This window comes from Aspergillus candidus (assembly GCF_002847045.1).
Source record: "Aspergillus candidus strain CBS 102.13 unplaced genomic scaffold BDW47scaffold_54, whole genome shotgun sequence".
Lineage (NCBI taxonomy): Eukaryota > Fungi > Ascomycota > Eurotiomycetes > Eurotiales > Aspergillaceae > Aspergillus > Aspergillus candidus.
The window spans coordinates 47,267-71,864 of record NW_020194059.1 but is presented as its reverse complement, the minus strand read 5'-3'; the positions used below and the strand labels follow the sequence as shown (position 1 = coordinate 71,864).

Genomic DNA, 24,598 nt, shown 5'->3' with positions numbered 1-24,598 from the left:
ATTACACAAGCATGTGGATAAAACCTAGCTGTCTCGGCCGAATTTGCTCCATCCACCGTCCCAAGCAGTCGAAGGATAGCTGCATCTACATGCTTCGACCACTACAAATGGCCCGACCAGAACACCGAAATCGCCCCGGCCGCCGTAGAAGGCATCTAGGGGGCTCAGTCCCAGGTAATCCGTGCTAGTATCGGCATCCCCCTTGGGCTCATTGCCCAAAAAGGCGGACGTTGGCTACATTGAAGGTCGCTGATCTTCCGAGGATACCAACAAGCGTACATTCCAAGAACCGTGCGAGTATCCGAATCTTAGGTAATAGAATCCAATGGAAGATAGTGTTGATGCTCGTTCGTTGGGAAAAGAGGCATCTCGAGGCATTCCCGTTTCTCCTACAACCCGACGAGCGACATGTTTGCAGGAAGGTGCGGTGAAGCCTAGGTTAGAATTGGTTCGAACCATGTACCTGCATATGCCCAGCGAATGTTAACGAATGCCGAAAAACTCGTATTCAGTACCCCAGCATTCCTGTTCCAGGAACTGGCCAATCAAAGTTGTCAACTCATAGACTGGCATTCTCGGTCCCCGTTGGATGGCCTTGCGATCAAGGTGGGGCCTTGTGGTAATGAAGCTATTCCCAACATATTTTCCAGGAACATCGTCATGGAATTGAAAAAAACGCGAATAGTGCATTCTAGATGACGATACATACTGACTGGCCATTATGATTCGAAACATTCCATCCAGCAAAGCGTCTGCGAAATGCCAATGCAGACAATGGAACACTCGTCTTGACTAAACTGGCGTGGTCAGCCACTTCGTGTTGATGAAGAGAATGCATGAAGGGGCAGGAAACCGAGAGTCCTTGCCTTGAACAGCCAGCCAGAGTAATCCCGTCCAACTTGCTGCAAGAATGATATAAGTTGATCAACTTGGCGCTGCCAACAAAGGTATAAATGGGAGCCAATATCCCGCGCTATCCTCTCAACCATTCCAACAATCAACCAGTCTTTTCTACTCTCAAACACCCTTTACCCATTTCAATCCCACAAAGCCCTCGCTCCGTCAACCTTCAATATGAACCTCCGCTCGCTCCTGCTCTACACCTCGCTCTTCGGAGGCATCATGGCCGCCAAATTCACCATTACTGCCGAGGACATGGAGAACATTGAAGGTGTCACGGATGCCTCTCAGTTGCCGGAAAACGTGCATAGTGCCCTTAAGACCAACGGCCCTTGCTGGATCGGTGATGCCTGTGCTCGTGTAAGTGACCCATGTCGTTTGTCGCTTCCCGAAAGCCGCTATTATGACCGTGATAGAAAGAAAGCTAACTGGTGCGTGTGGTATCTAGCGTGGCTGCTGCTTGCCGGTGAGTATTGCTCCGCAGGGTTTATATCTAACCTTCCCGACCCCAGACTGATTGATGCGTTTGACTGAACAGCATGGCTCTGTCGTCGGAGTTTGCACTGTAAGTCAAACCCGCTCGTTTATTGTCCCAACTTGGCTCACTCCTGCAAATAGTGCTAAACGCCTCAACCATTGCGTTGTTCTCGTGCGATGTCCCGTTTCGGGCGGGCGTTGACGCCAAGGTTTGGTCTTGGTATGGGTTTTTGGGCCTTAGATAGACGAGGTTTTTCCTGTACCTGTAATGCGAATGCAAGGGCCACTTTAATTATATCAAAATGCAGTTTACGACGATTTACAGATGCGAGAAGTACTGTAGTAGTTGTATACTTGTAGATGCTTCGTCTTCAGTCCACACTTCTCGGCCGGTGGGTATGAGACCGTAGATGATACTAATTATAAAGAGCCTTGCGTATGGATTTAATTTCTTTCAGCAAGCAGAATTGAACTCTGAACATGAAGGGGTATGCGCCCTGGGTGAGGTATTTGGTTGCTATGGGTGTGAGGTGATTGGTGACCTCCTTCGTTTGATGAAAAGAAAATCTTTGTAGGACAAGGCGTCGATTAACATGGGCTCAAAGCTTCGCTAGAAATCTAGCCAACGGATGAATGTTTGCATAATCACTGAATACCAGTGACTGCCTGGTGCTTATGCAAAATCGAGCTTGAAGAGCCAGCCTCTCCAACAGGAAACCCTAACCGTAGATCCATCCCCAACCATGTCCGAGCGGACCGAGCCAACCCCGGATAATCGGCTATACATCTACCATGTGATGCCTTGACCGGCGGGGAAGATGATGCCGAACTCATTTTGGGTATGTATTTATATACTCATTTACAGTATAATTTAGGCTGATGCATCGCGATTTAGAATACATACTACCTAGTGAAGCACAATGGCTTCCAACACCCGTATGGAACCCCTCAGCTAGCGGTGTCGAATGCTAACTGGAAGAAGCAACACTCAGAACCGCAGCAACCGAGTTACTGGGCATCAAGCACCCTGTCCTACTCGCTGGGATGTTCTCCGTCTCGTCGCCGAAACTGGCAGCAGCAGTGACAAACGCCGGCGGACTGGGTGTCTTTGGAGGCGCCGTATACACGCCAGCCGCCATGCGCGAAGCATTAGCGGAACTCAAAGACCATCTGCACGATAAGAATGCGCCTTTTGGAGTCGATCTGCTTACCCCCAAGGTCGGCGGAAATGCCCGCAAAACCAAGTACTGTACCGCCAGACAAGATATCCCCCGTTGAGACCCCCAGCGTGACGAAAATGCTAACCGAGGCCAGCCACGACTATACCCACGGCAAACTCGACGAACTGATCGAGATAATCATCGAAAGCGGCGCCAAGCTATTCGTCAGCGCCGTCGGACTACCGCCCAGACACGTCGTCGACCGACTGCACCAAAGCGGGGTGCTGTACATGAACATGATCGGACACCCCAAGCACGCACAAAGCGCAATCAACAACGGGGCGGATCTGCTCTGCGCGCAGGGCGGCGAAGGCGGCGGCCATACGGGGGACATTCCGACGATAGTCCTCATCCCAGCCGTTCGAAAAGTCATCAACGGGCAAAAGAGCAAGTTCACGGGCAAAGAGGTCGGGCTTATCGCGGCGGGGGGCTTATTCAACGGGCAGTCGCTAGCCGCGGCGTTGATGCTAGGAGCCTCGGCCGTGTGGATCGGGACGCGATTCATCCTGGCGGAAGAGTCGGGAGCGTCGAAGTACCATCAGCAGATGCTTGAGAAATCTGGGTTTGGGGATATTGTGCGGACGACGATCTTCACGGGCCGGCCGCTGAATGCGCTTGATACGCCGTATATTCGTCGGTGGGAAGGGGAGCGCCGTCAGGAGATGCTCGATTTGCAGGCTAAGGGCATTGTTCCTGTCCAGCATGATCTTGAGTCCAAGCCTGACGATGATGATCTTTTGGACAGTGCGCATTTATTGCCGATGGGGAAGGTGGCTGGGATGGTAAACAGTGTCCAGCCTGCTAAGCAGATTGTGGAGGATATGGTGGGCGAGGCTTGTTCGATGCTGTCGGGGGGCTATCGGGCGATGGGCAAGCTGTGACATACAAAGATGTGAATGCATGTGTATACAATTGGGATAGAGCAAAAATATCTACCCTAATGTTGAAATATTCAGCGCGTGTCCGTGGGGTTAAGAACGACGATGTGTTGGAGACAAATTCTGCAACCTGCCAAACTCTACTCATTCGACGGATTTTCCCCGACCCAAATTTGATATTTAGGTACATATTACATTTAACTGTCTGGCGCCGGCACATGTAGCCAGCGCTTGATCCTTGGACATTCCCAGAGCAGTTAGCCATATGTTCCACCGAAGTTCGTTGGGCTTGAGGATTGTGCTGGCTGAGAGATTGACAACCTCGCCACGGTCTTCGCAAAATAAGCTTGGTCTGCATACTACGGACCAGTCTTTTGGAAGCGAATGACCGGCTATAAAGGATGAGGGGAGAGTCAGGCTGTTAGAAATTTATGTCATAAATGCTCATGCTAAGGAAATGCATCTTGTATAAAAGTAGTCGGCTAGAAGGCTCGTTTTGCGGCCAATGTAGATATTCGAAACAATTTTTAATATCACTGCCTGAAATCTTGGGTCTCCGAATTATCTTTATTGTCCCAATTATGAATGTTCGAGACGAGGAATACCTTCAATATACATAGAAATGCAAGTAATTTCTAAAGTAGAGCGGGCCGACGTCTAACTCAGTAAGTCGCAGTTTCAACCGAAATGCACTCATCCACTGCCAAATTCTTCAAATCTCCTTGCAAACCATTCCAAATTGACCAAAATCTATAATTCTGGACAGCAATTGACACGATTGACAAAGTCAAGCCGCTAGGTTTGGTCTTGGGCGTAATTCCACGATGGCTCAGGTGTTGGGATGAGAGTCCTAGAAGTATATCGGAAGGCTTGCAACCAGCAGGACGGTGAGAGCCTCGGGGTTGCTGTTAACTCATAGTGCAATTATACAAGCGAGTCCATATCTTGTGTTTGACTACTGATCTGGTTAGTTGTGTTTGAGACCTTCGGACTTCCAACACGGGATACTGTGTTGTATTTGAGCGGATCGATTTGTGGTGCCAATGCTGAATGGCGCATAAGTAACCAAGCTACCTTCCTCTGGAGACTCTAACAATGGTTACTCAATACGAAGAGAGTTAGCCAGCCATAAAGATAAAGAAAAAGAAAAAAGTAAGGAAAAAACCTTATAGGGCTGGTCAAATGCTCCGTGACTTCATAGACACCTTAGGCCACAATATTTGTTACAAGCGGGTCAGTTGAATGAGTAATCAATGCGGGGCACGGTTCTCACCGCCTAATAGACCGCTGTATTCTGCCAGTCCTCCCATCGGCTTCTTTGTTGTCCTCAAATCTGGGGCCATGATTCTGACAACATTACTCCTTTTCTATACTATTTAAAATCATGCCTCCTCACGAAGGTCTAGTTCACCCCAAAGAGTACGACATCAAAGACAGCAATGTGGAGCTGATCGGATCCGACCTCGACCACCGCGTCAAGTACAATTCCGCCATCAGCGAACCGGCCTGGAACAACGGCAAAATCGGGCAGGAACCAGGACTCTTCATCTGGCGGATCGAGAATTTTGAGGTCATCCCATGGCCGAAGGAGCATGCGGGAGAGTTCTACGATGGCGACAGCTTCATCGTGCTGCATTCGTACAAGGTTGGAGACAAATTGGGCCACGACGTCTTCTTCTGGCTAGGCAGTAAGACAACGCAGGACGAGGCGGGCACGGCCGCCTACAAAACAGTCGAACTGGATGAGTTCTTGCACGGTGCAGCTACGCAGCACCGCGAGACGCAGGACCAGCCATCGGAAGAATTTCTCTCGCTCTTCCGCCAGGTCGTTATCCGGTCGGGTGGCGTGCGCTCGGGCTTCACGCATGTGGAAGCCGCGGCCCCGAAGGAGGTGCTGACGCTGCTCCGCATCTTCAAACACCCGCGCGCGAGCCGCTCGATCATCGTGTACGAAGTCGAACCGACGTGGGAGAGCCTCGACGAGGACGATGTCTTTGTGTTGGATAAGGGCGATAAGATCTGGGTGTGGCAGGGCAAGAGCTGCAGCCCCATGGAAAAGGCCAAGGCAGCTCAGGTGGTCAACGACATGACGCTGGCAAAGCACATCGATGTCGAGGTTCTGTCGCAGCTCGAGTCGCGCTCCAGCGTCATCGTGGGCTTGCTGGGCGGTCGAGATGTGAACCAAGCGACTTTCCGGGCCCCGCGACCGGGACGCTTCTCCAAGCAGGCGACGGAGGACATTCAGTCTCGACCGCGGAAGTTGTTCAAACTCAGCGATGCCTCAGGAACACTGTCGTTCGACCTTGTCAAGGACGGGCAGCGGGTTAGCCAGCGTGATTTTGACGGAAATGATGTCTTTCTTTATGACGCCGGTAATACGCTGTGGGTCTGGCAGGGCCAGGAGGCCAGTGAGCGGGAACGAGCTTTGTGGCTCAAGGTGGCCCAGCACTATATCCGTCAGCTTCAAGAATCCATCCCAGACGCGTACCTCACCCCGATTGCCAAGGTCGTGCAAGGGTATGAGGGTCCTGGGTTTTTGAAAGCACTTGAAGCGTGAACCGCTTTGATCGTTGCTATCCTTCAAAAACATTGAACGCCTGCCATCTAGTACAGCAAACTTAGAAGATCTTTTTGGAACAACTGGATCACATCTGGATTTAATTCTCAGACAAACAAATTAGATTATTATTCCGTCCATCCAAAATACCTGTCATCCTCCGAAATGAACGAAAGGGGTACACAAGCAACAGTGTCCATGAAAAAGAATCCTGAAACTTTCAGCGTCAATTAGCGTGTTTTTCTGTTTCGTTTTATGACTCGCTGTCCGACCAGATGATCGCCCATGTCAGCACGAGATATGAAGGCCGGTGAACCGACGAGCTCCTTATTCAATCAACTCTTCTTCGACAAGCACAAGCTCCCCGTTGATATTTCCAATACGTCTCGCCAGCTCAATATGTCTCGGTTGGAAAACCCCCGAATCATCGAGGAGCTCAGCGTGAAGGATAGGCACTCGTCTTGGCCCTTCTCTGGACACTCCGACGCTCCGGGCACTCTGGGTAAAGTTCTGCCCAGTCCAGGAGAAATTTCCTAGGTTGCGAAATAGTTACCTAGCTGTAAGTAAATGATATTGATGAAAAGACAAACCGTGCTCATTTCCCAGAAACTGATCGAGGACAATGTCGCTCGTCAGACCGGAGCCCTCTTCATTGTTGCAAATGGCAACGAGAGATGTTGATCCCCCAGGACTGGGGATGACTTCAATTTGGCAGGCGCTGTCTTGGAAAGACATGATGAATATATTGAGGTGATGTGTTCGAAATATGGGGTTCCCTGTGCTCGGAAAGTAGACATCTTGGTCTTATGTCCTACTTATGAGCAGCGCTATTGGAGGTAGACGGTTACGTATTGATGACGCACAGTTAATACTTCATAAATCATATTTCTTCCTTTCTTGGGGTGGCGTTTACTTGATCTGGCACCACTGCAAGGTGGGATGATCGCTGAATAATGTGGATATATCTGGAACCACGGAAACGAGTCCACAATCCTGGGGTAAGCTTTTGCAGTCCCATGGTTACATCCAGAAGCACTGATTCCATCCTTACTGCTGTATAGTTTGGCTAAGGCCTCAAGATGAGTCTATCCTCAGAGTACAAACATAGGATACACACAATATTTTACAATACAATCTTGAAGAGAAGAAGGGAGGAAGAGAGGAGATGAAAAATAGATAGAACCTGCGCAGATGCAAGAAAATAACCAACTCCCAATTATTATCCCTATCCCTATCCATGAAAAGCCACTCTAACAGCCACTCCACTTATTTCTCGCACATATGCCAATCGTCCAACGCTGCCACTGCAGTATCCAAGTCCTCTCCAAAAGACCCGATCTCGGCAAGCCGGAGGCTCTGCGTGCAAGCCTCAAGGTCTGCATCGACTTGATCGACATGCTCCTCAACATTACTCTCGGCATCCGAAACACGCTCACGAGAATAAACCGCCATGTAAAACCCGGCCGCACGGGGGTCGTCGGCGTCAGGCCAATCCCGAAGGAGCCCTTCGATGTGCAACTCAGCCAGCGCAGATGCACCTTCAATGTCACCATGCTCTGTCACAACCTCCAGCGCGACCTCGCCGTCACGGGCATCCTCGCCGTGACGATCCCACTCTTCTGTGGAGGTGAGCACCTTTACGTCCTCGTGGGCTCGGAGACACTTGAGACAGCTCAACAGCATGATGGGAGTGCATTCCTCGATACCGGGGCGAAGACGGAAGACGAAGTAGAAGACGTGTTCTTTGGGATTGCTCGTGATGGAGTTGCTCATGTTGGAGTCACTCATGTTGGCATCATCCATGCTGGATGCCGGTGGGGATGGAGTCTACGAGAAGTGTTAGTATTTCTAGAGAATGCTTGTCGGGGGGATAGTCAACTGCTTGGCTTGATAGTAGTTTGATGACTGAATCTGTGAGAGTTGGAGAGGTGGGATGAATGAGGATTAATTTGGCTGTAGGAGGTTGTATATATACCTGAATATATGAACACGTGCAGACACACTCGTGACCTAGCGTCTTAAGCCCATTGTGAGTGGTGCTATGTTGAGGAGACTCGCGATGCTGTCATTATAATCATTGTGGGGCTTCCAGGAGTCAGATGAAAGAGTAACAAAGACGGGCTCCAGTGCATTGTCTGTAACAGATGGCTGCATTGTCCCACTATAAAGACACGTATCTACATTAACTGACACAAAGCAGAACAAGTAGTCTGGATAAGAGGACAAGACCAACAAAGGGTCATTGTGTTGAGATGAAATCTTTCAACTTGGTTTGCTCGATTGTCTGCCTCCGAATCCATTCTGAGGATGCCCTATCCGTTTGAAAGAAAAGAACATGGTTATGGGCTTGGTACGCAGAAAGTGGTATATGGAGCTTGATATCTGATACTGCTTAGAATAATTCATTCTCCTGAACGGATTATCAAGCTAACATATGCTGGACCACGAGCTGTACTTCAAGGCTCACAAATGTAGACACGTATACACTAGCATTATCAACATTCAGTATACGTCTATATGTCTGGGCAACCTCCAGGCTAGACAATATCAACTCAGAAGGTTTCACATATCTAACCAACTAATTGAGTTCATCAGGAACAGAAACAACCCTGGCTAACAGGAGTGAAAATACCAATTGACAATATCAACAACGTGCAATGGATGGGCATTTTTACGGCAAAGCATACTCCACGACGATTATTTGTAGTCTAATAAATATTTTTAATTGAATCAAGAAACTTGAATAGTGCGATAAATCCGACGAGAATCAATATGTCCGTAAAAAAAGCCCGAAACACCCGACCCAGCCCAAAGTCGCATACAACGCCTGTCCTTTCCATTCTAGTTCCCCTGACCGTAAGCCCGATTTCTCTATTAACAAATACACCATACCATCCCATTTTCCAATAGCAAGACGCCATTTATCCAGAGACCAAATCGAGCGCCTAGCTTCCATCCCAGAACCAATAATCAACCCAAGTCCCCTGCGCCATACAACCAGACGAAACGAGAAGCATCGGAAGAGAAGAAACCAGCACCAATCTACCAATACAGCCATCAACACACGCCCCTCATCATATACACTCCCCAGTATGCGCTATGTTACAGAGCATACAACGACGATCATTTACTTTCGTCATGGAGCGGGTCACGCGACGAGTCGGAGTATTAGGCGGAGAAGGCACCGGGATCGGTTCGAATTTTGGCATGTAACCAGGCGCTGGCGCTGGCTCTGGCGCCGGCTTAGGTTTTGTCACTGATTTAGCCTTAGGCTGGGGCGGTGCGGTACTGTCCGGCGTAGAGGGCTGATACTTGACGCGGCGGAAGGTCGGTCTGGTACCTTGCAGGGCAGAGTGGCGGGATGTGGGCTCGCCGTCGTCGTCGGGTTCGTCGCGGGAACGCCATGGGGGGATTTGGACCTCCACTTTGGGGTACTTGGCTTTGATGCTATCGGCAACGGGGTTGGTTTTTGTTTTTTTGATGTAGCTGACGTTGTTGGCGCTGCTGCTATCGTCCTCGTGGACGTCTTCGAGGTTGCGGCTGCCCCAGGCGGTGACCCAGAAGGTGAGGCCGGCGTACAGTTTTATAAGACTGTGGAAGTAAGCAAAGAGGAAGTAACCAGGAAGCATGATGAGGTCTTGGGGCTCGCGGAGAAAATAAGGGGTAAGCTTGACCATCTTTGTGCAGAAGATCCACATCGCGAGGAGGGTGAGGTTTCGGACACTGCCGAGGGGGCTCCTGTAGAGGATGTAAGCGAGAGCGGCGTCGTAGAAGAGCGCGAAATTGACGAAAGAGGTGAGGTAGACGGCGTAGACGCACCAGGGCTGGCGGTACCAGACGGTGCGGTCGGTAAAAAGACTGCATGAATTGCTCCGCCAGGTGGTGCGCACCCAGCGGAGACACTGGGAGAGGAACGTCGGGTAGGTGCCGAGAGTCGTCTCAATCAGGGCGTCGGGGCAGTACTGGATTTTGACCTTGTACCCGTGCGAGACGTTCCAGCGGGTGATGTAGTTGTCGTCATCGGCGTTCAGGGGGCCGAATTGACCGAAGAAGAAGCGTTCGTTGGTGAATCCCGTGAGGAAGGCAAAGCTCTTGATGATCTTGGTGCGGTGGGCAGAGGTGCGTCCCGAGACGACAAACACGCCCCCGTCTACCCCATTGGTCGCGCGGATCTCGAAGTTATGGCGCTCCAGGTAGATGGCCCCGAGCATGTTCCAGAAGGAGCGGAAGTTGAAGCCAGTTTCGGTGCGACGGACGCGCTTGTTGGTGCCGACGATCCCAACGCTGGGATCCTCGAACGGGGCGAGGATCGTGGGAAGGAATTTAGGGGACGGCCAAAATACATGATCATCCAAAAGAACTGTAATTGCGGTATTGGCGGCTTGCACGCCGTGGGCTACCTGGAGGCGCTTGTTAGCATGTTTGGTGGTCTGGACGCTGATGGTGGTGTTGGGATATCGCGCTTGGATCGGAGCTATGATGCGCTTGGTCAAGGTTGTCAGTTTGTGTCCTACAGTGACGATGATGATGGCACCTGGCCGATTGTCCAAACATGAGTTGATGCACTCTTTGAAGTCTCTGTTTTCAGGGTCGACAGTGGGTAGGATAACAGTGCAGTCCGATGGATGTAGGGTAGGGCTCGAAGGCACTGGAGTTGGCTTGTACAAGTACCAGAATGAGAAGATGTGTACGATCAGACGGAGATACCTGAATATGAATAGTCCAATAAAAAGCACTGTCTTTCGTTCCGACCACCCTTTTTTAGACTGGAGCTCGAGATTGAGCGGCCGCGTTAGCGCTACCCAATTGCACCAGACGTTGTTCAAAGGGCTGGGCAGGTAACGCCATGTGTCAGATACCACGGGTGCGCTGAATACATAGGAGACCAAAAGGGTCAGGTATGGTGATGTGAGAGCAAATGGCAAGAGAATAGATATGATTAGTCGACACATCTTGTGCAATTGAAATTGGTTATGAGATTGATTATGAGAAGAGAACAAAGAAAGCTCACGGACTATATATACTTGTCGGAATGAGTTGATGTTTGATATCCAGTGAGAACATCTTGGAAAACATGATCATATATGATTTCATGCATCACAAAGAGTTGTATGATGAATATATCGAGTGCAATATCACTGGTGAGACAAAGGAGCTGCTGTATCAAAGGGTGTGTAGAGAAGAAAGAACAAGGAGCGACAAAGAATACATGGATATTGTAAGAATGATATTGGTGTTCCTTTCACTCAATGTCATTCTATCACTTGTTCTACAAAGAGCCATGATGCTTCAAAGGGCGATCCATGGCTCGATATATGTGGTAAACAAACACCCAGGAACATTGCTTTGTTATGCAACTCGCTCTATGACAACGACAAAGAATCATCCAATTGGGACCGAATTCTATCTAGGCCGAGGATGATACAGGACAGTATATGCTCACGACTTGAAGGCTGCATTACAATGCTAAACGGATGTCGGTGATATTGTCTGTTAACTCATATTCGAAGGTATTTCAGGGACTGGACATTTCAACTACGATCCCAAAATCAGATCTTGGCGTAGAATACCTAGACTAAAGCATGATCTTGAAAACAGATTATATGGGCTGTCCTAGAGCAACAATACCATGGATAGGTTGTAAGGCTTCACCAACGTATGCTGTAATATAAAAAACGGAAAGGCGATGGCTCACTTTAATGAGCTGCTTTTTTAGCTCTATCTCCAAGTCTATACGTTTCCTGGCGAGTGGAATCAAAAGCCAAGACGAATGCTGCAAATACCCATACACAAAGACACGGGTATAGACCGGAGATCGATCGTTTCTAGATTTAGGTTGGCTGTTGATTGAACTGAAATCGCATATCGGGACCTATACAAATCTTGAACGAAGGGGGATAAGAGTATGAGCATGATTATGAGCAGCTATCCAAACGATGATGAATGACCTGAATGCCTTCACAGGAGATTTGAGACTATGTAGCTGAATTGATATGGATCATTGATTCTCAAAATATACATTCTAAACAATTATAAGCTCCAAAAGTTATCAGATAGTACAGCCGTTGGAGAAATGTCCGCTTATAGTATTAGTGGTCAAGCGGACAAACGACAGTCTAGATAACATCATTCCAAGACGTTATATAATTTCTACTGTCTACTATTCAAAGGTTTCTCAGCTCCATCGATCGAAAATGTATACTCGATCTCTTTGAGGGCCTCATGTCAACCATGAATAGTCCCAGTAAACAAGAGACAAACAACACTCAGCAACAGACGATATCAATCACTCAGGAATACACACGGTGAAAACCGGCCATCGGCCTAATCCACGACCAATATACTATCTAATTCTATAAATATACACAGGCAATGACAACCTCCGATGCAACCATATCATAATCTCTCCATTGCCACCATCTACAGATGGTTTCATGCGGAAGTACGAGATGCAAATGACGCGACGCACGGCAGAGTCAACAAGGGCAAGGTCGCTGTACCAGCTATCTAGCGTGTGTGTAGACTTGTATACTTCTAGCTTGAGATGTTCTTCTTCACTGCAGTTCTAACATTTAAGTTTTATGTGATGGATGATTACTCTACAGGAGTCTCAAAGAATTCAGCACGGGGTCTGCTCAATCAAGACAGAAATTGCATCAGCCCATCAGCCCCAAATCTGCCATATCAGTGACGTGAAACCTACTTGACACAGGGCATATAATTTCCCAGGTTTGACAGCTCGGGATTCGGCATGTCGAAGTCTGACATCAGAAGTTAAAATTGACCTTGAGGCACGCCCGGCTGTACGCTACCGCGGGTGAATGAAGCAAGGTTTTACAGCGCAACGCAAAATCTATCATAATGAGCTCAGATACACGAAACTATTTTCCCAGGATTAGGCAATTATGAGTCTGCCAAATGAGCCAATTTCCACTATGGAGGATATATAATTGTGTTTCTCCCGGGGAGTCGCTCGAATCCTCTTACACCCACCTCTAACCCTTCCTTCTGCTACGTGCCCCTACCAGGGACTTCCTCCCACCAGTCCGTTTTTGTCCTCAATATCCTCCAAACAAACAACAACCTCGGTCGTACATTGAAAGAAGCAAACAGCAAGATGAAAGTCATCTCGATCCTCCTCGTGGCCACCACCGCCCTCGCCTCCTCCACCTGCAACATCGGCGCATTCCGCTGCCAGAACCGCAACCCCGTCTACGCCGGAAACAACACCTCGTTCACCGCCAGTATCTGCAAGCAGCTGAACGGACATCTCTGCGGCTGCGATCGCTACGATGGGGACTTCTGCCACCAGTGCAACACGGAGGAGTTCAAGCATCTGTGCGTTAAACCCGGCCAGGGCTGGTTCTGGACCCAGTGCTAGATAACGAGGGAAAACTATCTCAATGGACGATGCTTTACACAATCGGTTTTTTAATTCTCTTCAAGATTACTGTGGATGGTTATGAGCTGTGTAGTTGGATGGAGAAGACCTATGGGGAAGTTTGAAGTTTTGATATTTTGTTCTGTGTTGCGAAGATGACTGCCAGATAGTGCAATGATTGACATGCTTTGGCAAGATATCATAACGTAAAATTTACATTTCTCTGTTGGGTCCTGTCAAATATTCTACCGTAGTATGGGCCATCTGATGTTGGAATTTCCCATTGCAGGCCCACCGATAAGTGACCGACTAAAACGTGCCACAAGACGCGGAACAGTACGCCCTGCCAAGGCGATTGTACAAAGAATAGAGTATCAGATGTGGGTTTCAAATTCTATCCAGGTCAACCCTTGAAGTGTCTTGTTCAGGGATAGAGTTTCGACCACGGTATTTCTCACATTGTCGAGTTCACCATAGACGTCCCAAGTTATACAGATCGGGATTTGCCCACGTGGTGCATGCCAGAGACAGGGGTTTGTGGGAAAGCCGATTCACGATCACATTGGTTTAACATTCTAGAATGACAGATTGTGGAGCCGAGGGGGCGTGGGAGGTGGTCCGTTATTCTCAGTCCTGCAGATATAGTGTCTGCAAGGGATTTCTAGTTATTTTATCTCAACTCCACCCAAAGCCGAGGCATTAAAAACACGGTGAGATTCAACACGGCCCTGCTCGAGAAATCGTGTTAATCTAGCAGCTAGCTCCAGTCATCAACCATGTAACCACAATATCTATCAAGATAATCCTCCTTCTTATCGCCGCTGAATACATAATCGGCTTCTTCCGAACCTCTCCGCACCAGAAGATCGCAATTTCCGCCAAAAGGGTGATACGACCCGATGCAACCATTCGCAGACGCGACCGAAAACAGGCAGCGCGCGCGGGGTCAACACCATTCTTTCCCCATACATGTATATCAGCTGCACAATACCCAACGAGTGGACCTGCCCACTCGAGGCACAGCAGCGCCGATCGCGGACCCGCCTGGACTTGCCCAATCGCGTTTAGGCAACGATCGTCAGGGCTCCACACTGTCTGCGAGATCATAACGAAATGCGGTGTTTGCTAGCACCTATCTATCTGTCCCGGCCGGGGTAGGTATTAAAGCGGGCCTGTCGCGGTCGAGCGTCATGGCGGTCGCAACTCTGGGTTTTCCATCCGGTGATAGCGTCGAAGTCACTACTTTGCCATGATGTTTGTGCATTCTTCAGTCGCGGTGTTGCTGGTCGCCGGGTTGCGAGGTGTGGTTGGTGCGGTGAATCCCCCGCATGCTGACCAGGGGACGTGTCAGAAGACTACGGTGGCTATCTTGTATGTTCTCTCCCTCTATGTGCTCTTTGTGTGAGGTTATTGTGCGATATGGGTGCTGACTTAAAGTAGGGGCGGTGGAATGGCGGGTGTTGCTGCCGCGCAGACTCTGTCCAATTCGTCGGTGCATGATTTCTTGATCCTGGAGTATCGGGACCGCATTGGGGGTCGGGCCTGGCATGAACCCTTTGGCAAGGACAAGGATGGCAAGCCGTACACGATTGAGATGGGGTGCAACTGGGTAAGCCGATCGTGCGTGCGTGTGTGTGTGTGCAGATCGGGAGCTGACTCGCGCAGGTCCAAGGGCTGGGAAACCCTGGTGGGCCTGAGAATCCGGTGTGGACTCTGGTGGGTTCTGCAACTCTAGATCGATGGGTCTGTGCTGATCTGGACAGGCAAAAAAATACGACCTGAAAACCCATTACTCGAATTACGATAACGTCTCCACTTACAACGAACACGGATACAAGGACTACTTGGACCTGCAGGATGAGTACGACGTTGCGTATGAAGATGCCGAGGAGCGTGCTGGTCGGCTCCTCAAGGACAACCTCCAGGACTCAAATACCCAGACCGGACTGGCGATGGGCGGATGGAGGGCGAAGCCGCACGATATGGAGGCGCAAGCGATTGAATGGTGGAACTGGGGTATGTTTTTTAACCATGCATATCAGACCACCATGTTAACAGTGTCAAAGATTTCGAGTGCTGCTACGCCCCGCAGGACAGCTCCCTCGTGTTCGGCGTAGCCGGCAGCAACCTGACCTTCAACACCTTCAGCGAACAAGACAACTTCGTCATCGACCCGCGCGGCTTCTCTAGCATAATCGACGGCATGGCGTCAGAGTTCCTGAAAAAAGACGACCCGCGCCTGCGCCTCAACACCCACATCACGGACATCAGCTACACCAACGACGGCGTCACCGTCCACAACGCCGACGGTAGCTGCGTGCAGGCCGACTACGCGATTGCGACCTTCTCGCTGGGCGTACTCCAAAACGACGCTGTGTCCTTTGAGCCGCGCCTCCCCGACTGGAAGCGCGAATCGATCCACAAGTTCACGATGGGAACTTATACCAAGATCTTCCTCCAGTTCCCGGAGACTTTCTGGCCAGCCGACACGGAGTACTTCCTGTACGCGGACCCGCACATCCGCGGCTGGTACCCGATCTTCCAGTCTCTGTCAACGCCGGGTTTCATCCCAGGATCGAACATCCTCTTCGTAACGGTGACGAACGAGCTCGCGTGGCGCGCCGAGCGCCAAGGCGACGACAAGACCAAAGCAGAGATCATGGCCGTCCTGCGCAGCATGTTCCCCGACAAGAAGATCCCAGAGCCCACGGCGTTCATGTTTCCGCGGTGGAGCACGGAGCCCTGGTCGTACGGCAGCTACTCCAACTGGCCGGCGAGCACCACGCTCGAGATGCACCAGAACCTGCGGGCTAACCTCGGCCGGCTGTGGTTTGCGGGTGAGGCTACCAGCCCGACGTACTTTGGGTTCCTGCACGGCGCGTGGTTCGAGGGCCGTGCGGCGGGGCGGGAGATCGCTGCTTCGTTGCATGGCTGTAAGGGGAGGAAGGTGCCTGGCTGTCGGGGCCGGAAGCACTATGAGCTGCTGCGGGGAACGACTCCGCTGGCGGATTATTCGATGGTGAATGGATGGAATGGGAATAGTTTCTATGAGAGTGATCCGGAGGAGGAGTAGATGAGAACTGTCTATAGGCCAAATGGTGGATTGTATACATCTAAATTTTGTTTTCTGGACTTATAATCTAGTACCTAGTACAAGTTTGATTGGTTGATCATTACTTTTTAGCGAGGAAGGGATTCTAAGAAAAGAGTGGCAAGTATACAGCATTTCAAGGTGTGAAAGCAGGCCGGGTCAGAAAAAGTCCATATAACAGGATTCATAGACCTGATATCCCAGTCACTGATATGGTAGGATAGGGGTCTGATCAGTCAGTGGTGATACAAAATGTACTATATTATATCACTGTATTTCAAGATATATAAAATTAATATTGTCTACTGTCAGTTATAGGCGCTTTGGCACTAATCTATAGCCCCTGTATGGAGCAATGTGACTTAAAATTTACATGCTGACCAGACCATAGGTACCAGAGGCTATCTTGTTTGTGGACCTTATATTACATTTCTACTCTGAGGATTACTATATCTTTACTATGCGTGCTATACATTGTTTCTCTTTAGCTTTAATCTATGGATATGATGGAAGTAATTATGTGGTAAACATGTCGTTGGGCAGTATCTGTATCTGATCATTTATCATAAATTCTTCTATTTAAATCTTTTCCCGACACATTCCTCGTTGTATATACGTTACAGCTACTCCATTTTATATCATTTCTATCATTTCCCACAAGGTCTACCCAAGTCATCGGATGTCACGGTGATTGTGGGGTAAGAGAGAATATGGCAGTGGCCAACACGTGCGATGACTCGATTGGCCAGCCCTGAAGCACTTCGACTATACCACCTCTGATCAACGCAGTCGATCATATCTAGTCTTTTGAGATGATTCCATAAGTAGCCTAATTGTAGGAGACTGGAGATGCTCCGCGCTAACTAGCAGATCAACAACAATATATCCTGGTGGCGCTTCTGCCTCGCCAAACCCACGTTATTATACCCATTAGAAAATGTGGTCCTATTGCAACCCACCCAGCTCCAGCAGAGAACGCACAATGCATGCATTCCCATGAACAACACAATCAGCAAATTCCGCCAATAACGCAAACTGGACAGGGACATGGTGTTGGTGCCGCAGGACCTACGTAGCAGAGTGACGGGGCTGCTCAGCCTTCTCAGTGAAAGACATATAATACTCAACAAACCCTCGCCATGCGGTCACGGTCGGCCATGTCTTTCAATGCAACAACAATTTCAACCCTCTCAATTGCGCTGGTTATACGATGTCATATTCAGCAGCGGAAAAGCAGCGGGTCTTTCTCGCGTGCAAGCCAATCTTCGCCGGTCCCCAGGCAGGCCTTCGGAAGTTGAAAATCATCAAAAAGCGTATCGCGGATCATGAAAATTTGATTCGCCCGATGCTGCCTGGATTTAACCTCAAGAGGACTGCAGGAATTGCCAAAGACCTGCTGCAACGAGAGGTGTTTCAGCTCGACATGAAAGCCCGAGTGGAGTTTCCAGACCTGTATGTCTCCTCGCCAGCGAAGGAAGTTCAACACGATGCATTTGAAGACGAAGCCGCCCGATCTGTCGCTGAGAAATTGAATGACATTGCATCTACCTACGAGCGAGACGAGGCGCAGGACACGCAGGAAACAATCCCTGCCCCAATGCCGGCTGCGGCGCAGCAGCCCCCTCCTGTGGCGGATGTAGGCGCCCATGCCACCATCTCTCCTGGTAACATCTCATCTACTGACGCCGCGCCTACCCCGCTGATGATTTTCTGCACAGCCACGGAGAAGACGCTGACCCCAGAGCCGCAAGCGACGTCGCCGTATCCGTCGCTATATCCGTTATATTTCCCCTATCACGCGCAACATTCGATCTTATGCACGGTTCAAAAGACCCTAGAAGAGAGCTGCTTCGACTTTGCCCGGAAATGGCTTCCGTCGGAACTGGAAGACCGTGGCTGGGACTGCGCTATGGCGGTAGAGCTCACCAAGTGGACGAATTTCCTGCCCAGGTGGTCTTCACGGCTCCCTGACGGCTCGCTACAGTTGCAAGCTGCGGATCTCGGCGCATTAATGTCAGTGATTCGCAAAATTCGACACACTGCCGTGCACCGACTCCCGACGACCGCGCGGGGGATCGCTTCGTTTGTCGCGTCGGCCACTAAGCTAGTGGAAGCGCTTGGGGATACGCCGCGTCTGTCGCAGCTAGAAGAACTTCACGCGGATATACAGGAGAAAATCAAGATCATGGATTTGACAAAGAATGCGCTCGAAGATCAGCTGTCGCGGGACTTGCGAGCCATCCAACTGCGGAGGGAGGAATTAGATCGACAGGAAGAGTTTCTGAGGCTTCAGACGGTGAGGAATGACAGGGAGAATAAAGCTCTGATGGGGGTTTTAGTAGAGGAATATATCGAGGGTCCTTTCCATCGTAGGATAGTGGATGATTCGGGTTTCGCCACGGCGGATGAAGGGGACGACGACTAGGCCGTTGTCCAAACCTGCCCTGGTCTGGTGGAGGCTTTCAGTCATTTTTGCTTGATTCACCTCGAGTATGGATTCTAGTGCTATTTTAACAATCTTATACCTGTTCAACAACCACTACAGAGTGACATAGGATTCGAGGTAACTACAGAGAATTGCCACCGTAGTGTCTGCCTGAATAGTGTCAGAATGAAAAGTTTCTCCATACTAGCACGTCCCGATGACCAACTAGTATTGGTCTAACTCTGCCCTCACGCCAACCCAGTGTGGTCAGCATATAAGTCAATCTGAAAATCCATCTCTCTCCAGCTAAGCCTCCTCCCCTTATTTCACTTAGAACAAGATGTCCCCGATTTCACAGTCCCCGCAAAGCATGCCTAAGGTCCGATCCGGATGCGTCACCTGCAAGTGGGTTTCCCTCTGTTTTTGCTTTGAACAATCAATCTCTATAGTATGCGATGTCATTGGAACCTCTTTAGTACCAGCTTCGGGCGTTGTTCCTCTCTTCTTTGGTAACTGTACTAGGGCGACCGTTACTTCCATACATAATCTACTATGCATGTTATACATTTTCATAGCAGAGGATATGTCGATAAATATTTATGCATCACTAGGCGTTCCGAACGCATAGCCGAGCCGATGCCGTAGAACTCGGCATGCCGATCTCTCTCAGTACCTAATAATTATCTCGTGCACAAACTGGTCGATGGTCAACATCGCTGGCTACCTTGGACGGTACATTTCGAATGTTTCTAGCTCTCCCTACCTGCTAGTATCTAGTCATTTGTTAGCCCAATCCCACAGTGTTATACCAAAATATTATTGCACATTTATCAAAGAAACTTATTACATCGAATCCATGCTACCACCTACCTAGTATGTAACTAGCGCAGTTTACCCCACTCCAACCTGACAACCAAATCTCCCCTCACAACCGCATCCCCAAACAAGGATATTACCAATCACCACCCCCCACTCTTGATAGGACCACCAACAGTTGAACCATGCTCTCCAAGCGATACATATCCAGCCTCATAACCATACTTCTCTTCCTTCTCCTCGGCGTACTCTTTTGGTTCAACTCTACCTCCAATTCTCTCCTACCGCAAACTCTCGCGCCCACCATGTCCATCACGCACATTGTCCTTTTCCAGTTCAAGGTGGATGCACCTCCTGCGGCCGTCAAAGACGTAAGTATATTGACTTTACCCCATTTCCCCACCCCGCAGTAGTACCCCATACTAGAAGTACCGCTTCTGTTTTGTAGAAACACGTATTGACATAAACAGGCCTGTTCGCGCATGCTCGCCCTAAAAGATAACTGCGTCCACCCTGCCTCCCAAAGACCGTATATCAAATCCGCGGTGGGAGGGGCCGATAATTCGCCCGAGGGGATCCAGGTATGTGTACATTATCCCAATGCCTACATACATAGTGGTGTCAATTCTAACATGGCGAAAGGGAGGAATCACGCATGCTTTCGTTATGGAGTTCGCCACAGCCGAGGATAGGGAGTATTATGTGTCGAGTGATCCCACGCATCAGGAGTTTGTGAAGAGTCTGGGCGGGATTATTGAGAAGGCGCAGGTTGTTGATTTTGCTAATGGGGTGTATTAGAATAGTACCTACATGCTTGCTGTGTGGTGGCTGAGCTCTGCCCCCTACTGCCTCTGTCGTCTCAATACATACACACTACATACATATAGTTCTGCCAGTTCTGCCATCTTACAAACATTGAAAATTACATTTACATAGCCCACTAAACAGCCTACAGATAGCCTGCACAAAACTCAAGTCCAAGGGCCCCAGTTCCCGAATCATTCGCTGATCTTGTTCACGATAAGCGCGACACTTTGTAGTATTGGACGTTTTGGTTGGTTCGCGCGTCTCGCGGCTCCTTGTCGATCAGTTCGATTCTCTCGCTGTAGACCGGGAAGTCGTGGGCGGCGAAGTAGATATCGCGGTCGGATGGCATGTCAATCGAGATATGTGGAAGCTGGGCATTTGTGCAGAGTAGAGGAAGTAAAGGGTCTATTTCGCAAGGGGGAATATTTGAGGGGGTGAGGCCGCGACGGGACAGCTTTCTGGACAGGCCGGACTGTCCGAAGAGGAGTCGGTAGGAGAGCAGCACTTCGCGGAGTAATTGGGATATGTGGTCTGGGGTGGTGTCGGGGTGGTCTACGCTTGCGAAGGCGTAGAACAATTCGCCTTTTTGCAGCGCATGCAGACAGAAGGACGGCTAGGTGAATATGGAGATCTTTTGCTGGACTTATCATAGTCGATGTGGAGGGCAAGGGTATCTACCCAGCGGATGTGCACGTGGAGGAGGGTCTGGAGGAGATAGGCGTTGGTCTCTTTTGGGTACAGGGGCAGCCAGGATGGCAAGGTCATGCTTTTCTCGGACGCGACCTGTTCCAGGGCTGCAGACTTGAGAGGAATAAAGCTCCCGAATGCTTTGGGCAAAGTTGGCAGGGGGAGAGAAGATGGATATTCTGCTGGTTGCTTGTATTTATTGAATACAAGGCCAGACTGTGGCTGGGGGGAGACTTTGTGGATCGCTAAATGGTCGCGCGAGCAGACATTGAAGGCCGCTCAGAAGAACATTGAGCGCCAGCCTAGCACGGCGAAAATGAGAAGTCGCTGCGATCCGAGAACCTCATGTTCATGTTCGAGCAGTTCAAGGCATCGCAGATGCGAGATAATACCGTCTATTGTGGTGTCTTCATCTTGAGGATCATAAACCTGGATAAAACCCTGCGGAGTCAGTTGGGATGTTGGCCCGATTGTCTGTCTCACAAGAGGCAGTGTCTCACGGATGGTTATTCGATTTCATATTGAGATATCGGTCATACCGATCTAGCCCAACCAAAGCGCCGATTTGGTGTTTGGGTGCAGTGACTGAGAGTTATTACTAAAATATCGCCAGGAGATCCAAAGAAACCCCTTAGACGGGACGACCAGAGGTTCACAAAATCTGTATCCTGGGATCTACATAATCTAGTGTTTCATAACGGTCTTGGAGGATATCCTGGCGAGTAGACGTCAACCGGCATCTGTCATGCCTTCGTCCGATTCGGCAGCTATAAAAAGAAGCGCGGGCGAAAAAGGATTAGTGGAGAGAGATACAAGGGCCAATTCCGCTGCTCCCCGTCAATGCGGGGTCTTGTCGCCTGAAAACTTTCACGTCAATGCCGCCAGTCGCATCATGTCGATGGTAGATCATTCCACGCCGTTCCTAGGAGCTTCCACAGCGCTATCTGCACTGCAAAGCAACTGCAAAGATGAGAACCATACTAGTGTCATATGGCAAGCGGCTATCGACAGGTACTACGCCGAGCTCCGAAGGGGAGGCGTCAGAGGCCCTGTGATCGACCACGATCTTTGGAGTATCCACAGTCCTGGTGATCTCCTGAAGCAAATAGACAGTCTGGCTCCGCCAAACTCTCGTACGGCGGGGAGCTGGACGCGATCGTTGCGGCGGCTAGAGGTCCTACTGAGTATCAATGATTTTGTGGCCGTATTCACGTTGTCGCTCGGTGTGAGAGGTCAGGTTGCAGCTGCTATATGGGGCTCAATCAGATTGTTCATGAAAGTAGGTGGAGCCTCGACGAGGAGATACATAAAAATGTATCTTGCTGAGCTCTTTAGTTTTCCCAACCCGTCCTTCCAGAACTCGTCGACATGTTCGAGGAATTGGGCCGTGCTCTGCCCAGGTTCCGCCAATACGAGCAGGGACTACCAATGACGCGGACGCTGGAAGATGCCCTTATGAAAACATATACTGAAGTCATAGTCTTCTGTGCGCATTCAGTTGCCTTCTTTCGGAACAACCCCAATATCGCCAGAAGTCGAAATTTGTGGTCCGAGCTTAGCAACGACTTTGCCAAAGTTATTGCTAACATACGGCGGTACTCCAGACAGGTCGACGAAACAGCGGATACGATACGCCTAGCCAGGGAAAGTCATACGGCGGACACCATTGAGGCCTTCAAAAGCTTGGGTCTCGCCGAGTCAAAGAAGGCAAGCATTCCGTGCTATATGATACCGTACGGCACAAATTTGAGAAATTTCGGGAGATCGTCCGAAAGAGAGAAGCTCAAAAACATCCTTAGACCCGACGAAAAGCGCGACGAGTTGAGTGTTGTCACCATATATGGCATTGGAGGTGTAGGGAAAACCCAGGTTGCATTGGAATACGCAAACACATTCAAAGACCAGTACGACATGGTGGCATGGATTCCAGCAGACACGCAGATAAAAATCGTCCAAGCTGTGACAAGATTGGCAACGAAGCTTGGTCTCCCGAATACCACCGATGGCGCGGACGACGACTATCAGTCTGTAACCAAAGTGAAAGACTGGCTCAACACATCTGACAAGACGTTTCTTCTGGTTTTCGACAATGTTGAGGAACATCAACTTTTGGACCAGATCTGGCCATCCAGCAAAAGAGGGTCGATTATAATGACATGCCGGTCCCAGTCGCTCGCCAGCAAGCGTGCCTGGGAAATGATGCATCTCCAGTGTTTTAGTATCAGCACAGGCGTCGAGGTGCTTTGTTCACTGACGGGTAGACGTCCATCAAACGAGTACGATACAAAGGCGGCTATGGAATTGCTCGGCCTTCTCGGGGGCTTTCCTCTTGCCCTAGTCCATGTCAGCGAATTTATGACTGACCGGAGCTACTCATATGAAGAGTTTCTACCTCTTTACAAGAAGTCAGCTTCCAAAATCTACACCAGGGCGGGAGCACCACTGCATTATGAGCATACGCTGAGCACAGTCTGGGACAATGCTATACGGAGTCTTTCAACCGAATCGAAGGCTTTGCTGAATTTGCTGGCTTTTTTCGACCCCGACCTGATACCAGAATTCATTCTTTCCAACGAAAAATCCGAGGTTACGGATCCTAACTTACAGTTCCTTTTTGATGAATTTGAGTAGGTGTGCAATACCTCAAAGATGCTGTATGCTGACATGTGCAGTTTCGGAGAGGCAGTCATTGGCCTGACGAAGGCTTCGTTGGCTCATCGTCTATCCTCGCACCAAGCCTTATCAGTCCATCGCTTAGTGCAGTTTGCCATCCTTTCGGGACTAACAGACGAAGAAAAGCAGAAATACCACAATTGCGCAGCCAACCTACTCTCCTGTAGCTTCCCGAATGTGTGGGATGAAAGATCACACGAACAAGGGCATAGTTGGGCGTCCTGGGAATCATGCGGTGCAATGTTACCTCATATCAGCCATCTTATGGAGCTGACCGAGGAACACTCGCTCAAATCAAGCAACATGGACGACCGTTTTTCGGAATTGGTACTCCGTGCCGGAACGTGAGTCAGAGCTCTTCTACCACACGAATGATGCACTTACACACAATGTAAAGATAGATACCTTTGGGAAAGTATGAGATCAATAACAATCATGACAACCAAGAGTGAGTTAAGAAGATAGTATGGAATTGGCAAAACAGTGATTGAATTTTCAGATCCTGCTTGATAGTCAGGTGAGAAACATTCGCCATCCTTCCTGCTATGGCTGTGGCAATAAATCACTATAAGATTTTTACAATGTTGGGTATATCAGTAGGTTAAGCCCTTTACCAAACATTGGTCAACGTTTTGGCATAGCGGCTAAGATAGAAAAAAAAATCTTATATGATTATATATAGTCTA

The 24,598-nt window shown here is 49.5% G+C and overlaps 12 protein-coding genes across 12 annotated transcripts; 7 read left to right on the top strand and 5 right to left on the bottom strand.

Annotated features, from left to right (window-relative positions):
- Nucleotides 1-1,074: 1,074 nt before the first annotated feature.
- On the top strand, nt 1,075-1,328 carry BDW47DRAFT_128608 (uncharacterized protein; the record flags this gene model as incomplete). Its single annotated transcript, XM_024816872.1, has 2 exons — nt 1,075-1,260; nt 1,317-1,328. 2 exons carry the CDS (start codon nt 1,075-1,077, stop codon nt 1,326-1,328), a joined length of 198 nt encoding a protein of 65 aa, XP_024668935.1.
- A 969-nt stretch (nt 1,329-2,297) lies between these two features.
- Nucleotides 2,298-3,478, top strand: BDW47DRAFT_133943 (NAD(P)H-dependent flavin oxidoreductase; the record flags this gene model as incomplete). The annotated part of the gene is made up of 3 exons (XM_024817972.1): nt 2,298-2,313; nt 2,360-2,621; nt 2,692-3,478. The coding sequence occupies 3 exons, from the start codon at nt 2,298-2,300 to the stop codon at nt 3,476-3,478; spliced, it is 1,065 nt and encodes a 354-aa protein (XP_024668934.1).
- Nucleotides 3,479-4,735: 1,257 nt separating this feature from the next.
- On the top strand, nt 4,736-6,168 carry BDW47DRAFT_70252 (gelsolin family protein). The gene has a single exon (XM_024819643.1). It carries the CDS (start codon nt 4,860-4,862, stop codon nt 6,030-6,032), a length of 1,173 nt encoding a protein of 390 aa, XP_024668933.1. The 5' UTR covers nt 4,736-4,859; the 3' UTR covers nt 6,033-6,168.
- Nucleotides 6,169-6,868, bottom strand: BDW47DRAFT_70251 (CVNH domain-containing protein). The gene is made up of 3 exons (XM_024819642.1): nt 6,623-6,868; nt 6,305-6,565; nt 6,169-6,249 (listed from the first exon to the last, which is right to left on the bottom strand). Exons 1-2 carry the CDS (start codon nt 6,765-6,767, stop codon nt 6,360-6,362), a joined length of 351 nt encoding a protein of 116 aa, XP_024668932.1. The 5' UTR covers nt 6,768-6,868; the 3' UTR covers nt 6,169-6,249; nt 6,305-6,359.
- Nucleotides 6,869-6,928: 60 nt separating this feature from the next.
- Nucleotides 6,929-7,753, bottom strand: BDW47DRAFT_111282 (uncharacterized protein). Its single transcript, XM_024813920.1, has 2 exons — nt 7,094-7,753; nt 6,929-7,030 (listed from the first exon to the last, which is right to left on the bottom strand). The coding sequence occupies exon 1, from the start codon at nt 7,713-7,715 to the stop codon at nt 7,299-7,301; it is 417 nt and encodes a 138-aa protein (XP_024668931.1). The 5' UTR covers nt 7,716-7,753; the 3' UTR covers nt 6,929-7,030; nt 7,094-7,298.
- A 1,479-nt stretch (nt 7,754-9,232) lies between these two features.
- BDW47DRAFT_133941 (glycosyltransferase family 2 protein) lies at nt 9,233-10,880 on the bottom strand (the record flags this gene model as incomplete). Its single annotated transcript, XM_024817971.1, has 3 exons — nt 9,233-9,479; nt 9,557-10,767; nt 10,835-10,880. 3 exons carry the CDS (start codon nt 10,878-10,880, stop codon nt 9,300-9,302), a joined length of 1,437 nt encoding a protein of 478 aa, XP_024668930.1. The 3' UTR covers nt 9,233-9,299.
- A 2,115-nt stretch (nt 10,881-12,995) lies between these two features.
- Nucleotides 12,996-13,536, bottom strand: BDW47DRAFT_111280 (uncharacterized protein). Its single transcript, XM_024813919.1, has one exon. It carries the CDS (start codon nt 13,366-13,368, stop codon nt 13,054-13,056), a length of 315 nt encoding a protein of 104 aa, XP_024668929.1. The 5' UTR covers nt 13,369-13,536; the 3' UTR covers nt 12,996-13,053.
- Nucleotides 13,537-14,595: 1,059 nt separating this feature from the next.
- Nucleotides 14,596-16,486, top strand: BDW47DRAFT_133939 (putative flavin containing polyamine oxidase; the record flags this gene model as incomplete). The annotated part of the gene is made up of 5 exons (XM_024817970.1): nt 14,596-14,784; nt 14,854-15,022; nt 15,079-15,129; nt 15,177-15,429; nt 15,480-16,486. Exons 1-5 carry the CDS (start codon nt 14,663-14,665, stop codon nt 16,484-16,486), a joined length of 1,602 nt encoding a protein of 533 aa, XP_024668928.1. The 5' UTR covers nt 14,596-14,662.
- An 881-nt stretch (nt 16,487-17,367) lies between these two features.
- Nucleotides 17,368-18,949, top strand: BDW47DRAFT_133937 (uncharacterized protein). Its single transcript, XM_024817969.1, has one exon. It carries the CDS (start codon nt 17,715-17,717, stop codon nt 18,927-18,929), a length of 1,215 nt encoding a protein of 404 aa, XP_024668927.1. The 5' UTR covers nt 17,368-17,714; the 3' UTR covers nt 18,930-18,949.
- A 1,101-nt stretch (nt 18,950-20,050) lies between these two features.
- BDW47DRAFT_128601 (Dabb family protein) lies at nt 20,051-20,543 on the top strand (the record flags this gene model as incomplete). Its single annotated transcript, XM_024816871.1, has 3 exons — nt 20,051-20,116; nt 20,216-20,326; nt 20,388-20,543. The coding sequence occupies 3 exons, from the start codon at nt 20,051-20,053 to the stop codon at nt 20,541-20,543; spliced, it is 333 nt and encodes a 110-aa protein (XP_024668926.1).
- Nucleotides 20,544-20,760: 217 nt separating this feature from the next.
- Nucleotides 20,761-21,317, bottom strand: BDW47DRAFT_128600 (uncharacterized protein; the record flags this gene model as incomplete). The annotated part of the gene is made up of 2 exons (XM_024816870.1): nt 20,761-21,165; nt 21,231-21,317. The coding sequence occupies 2 exons, from the start codon at nt 21,315-21,317 to the stop codon at nt 20,761-20,763; spliced, it is 492 nt and encodes a 163-aa protein (XP_024668925.1).
- An 800-nt stretch (nt 21,318-22,117) lies between these two features.
- On the top strand, nt 22,118-24,519 carry BDW47DRAFT_111272 (P-loop containing nucleoside triphosphate hydrolase protein). The gene is made up of 4 exons (XM_024813918.1): nt 22,118-22,518; nt 22,575-23,866; nt 23,912-24,256; nt 24,310-24,519. The coding sequence occupies exons 1-4, from the start codon at nt 22,132-22,134 to the stop codon at nt 24,311-24,313; spliced, it is 2,028 nt and encodes a 675-aa protein (XP_024668924.1). The 5' UTR covers nt 22,118-22,131; the 3' UTR covers nt 24,314-24,519.
- Nucleotides 24,520-24,598: the final 79 nt, after the last annotated feature.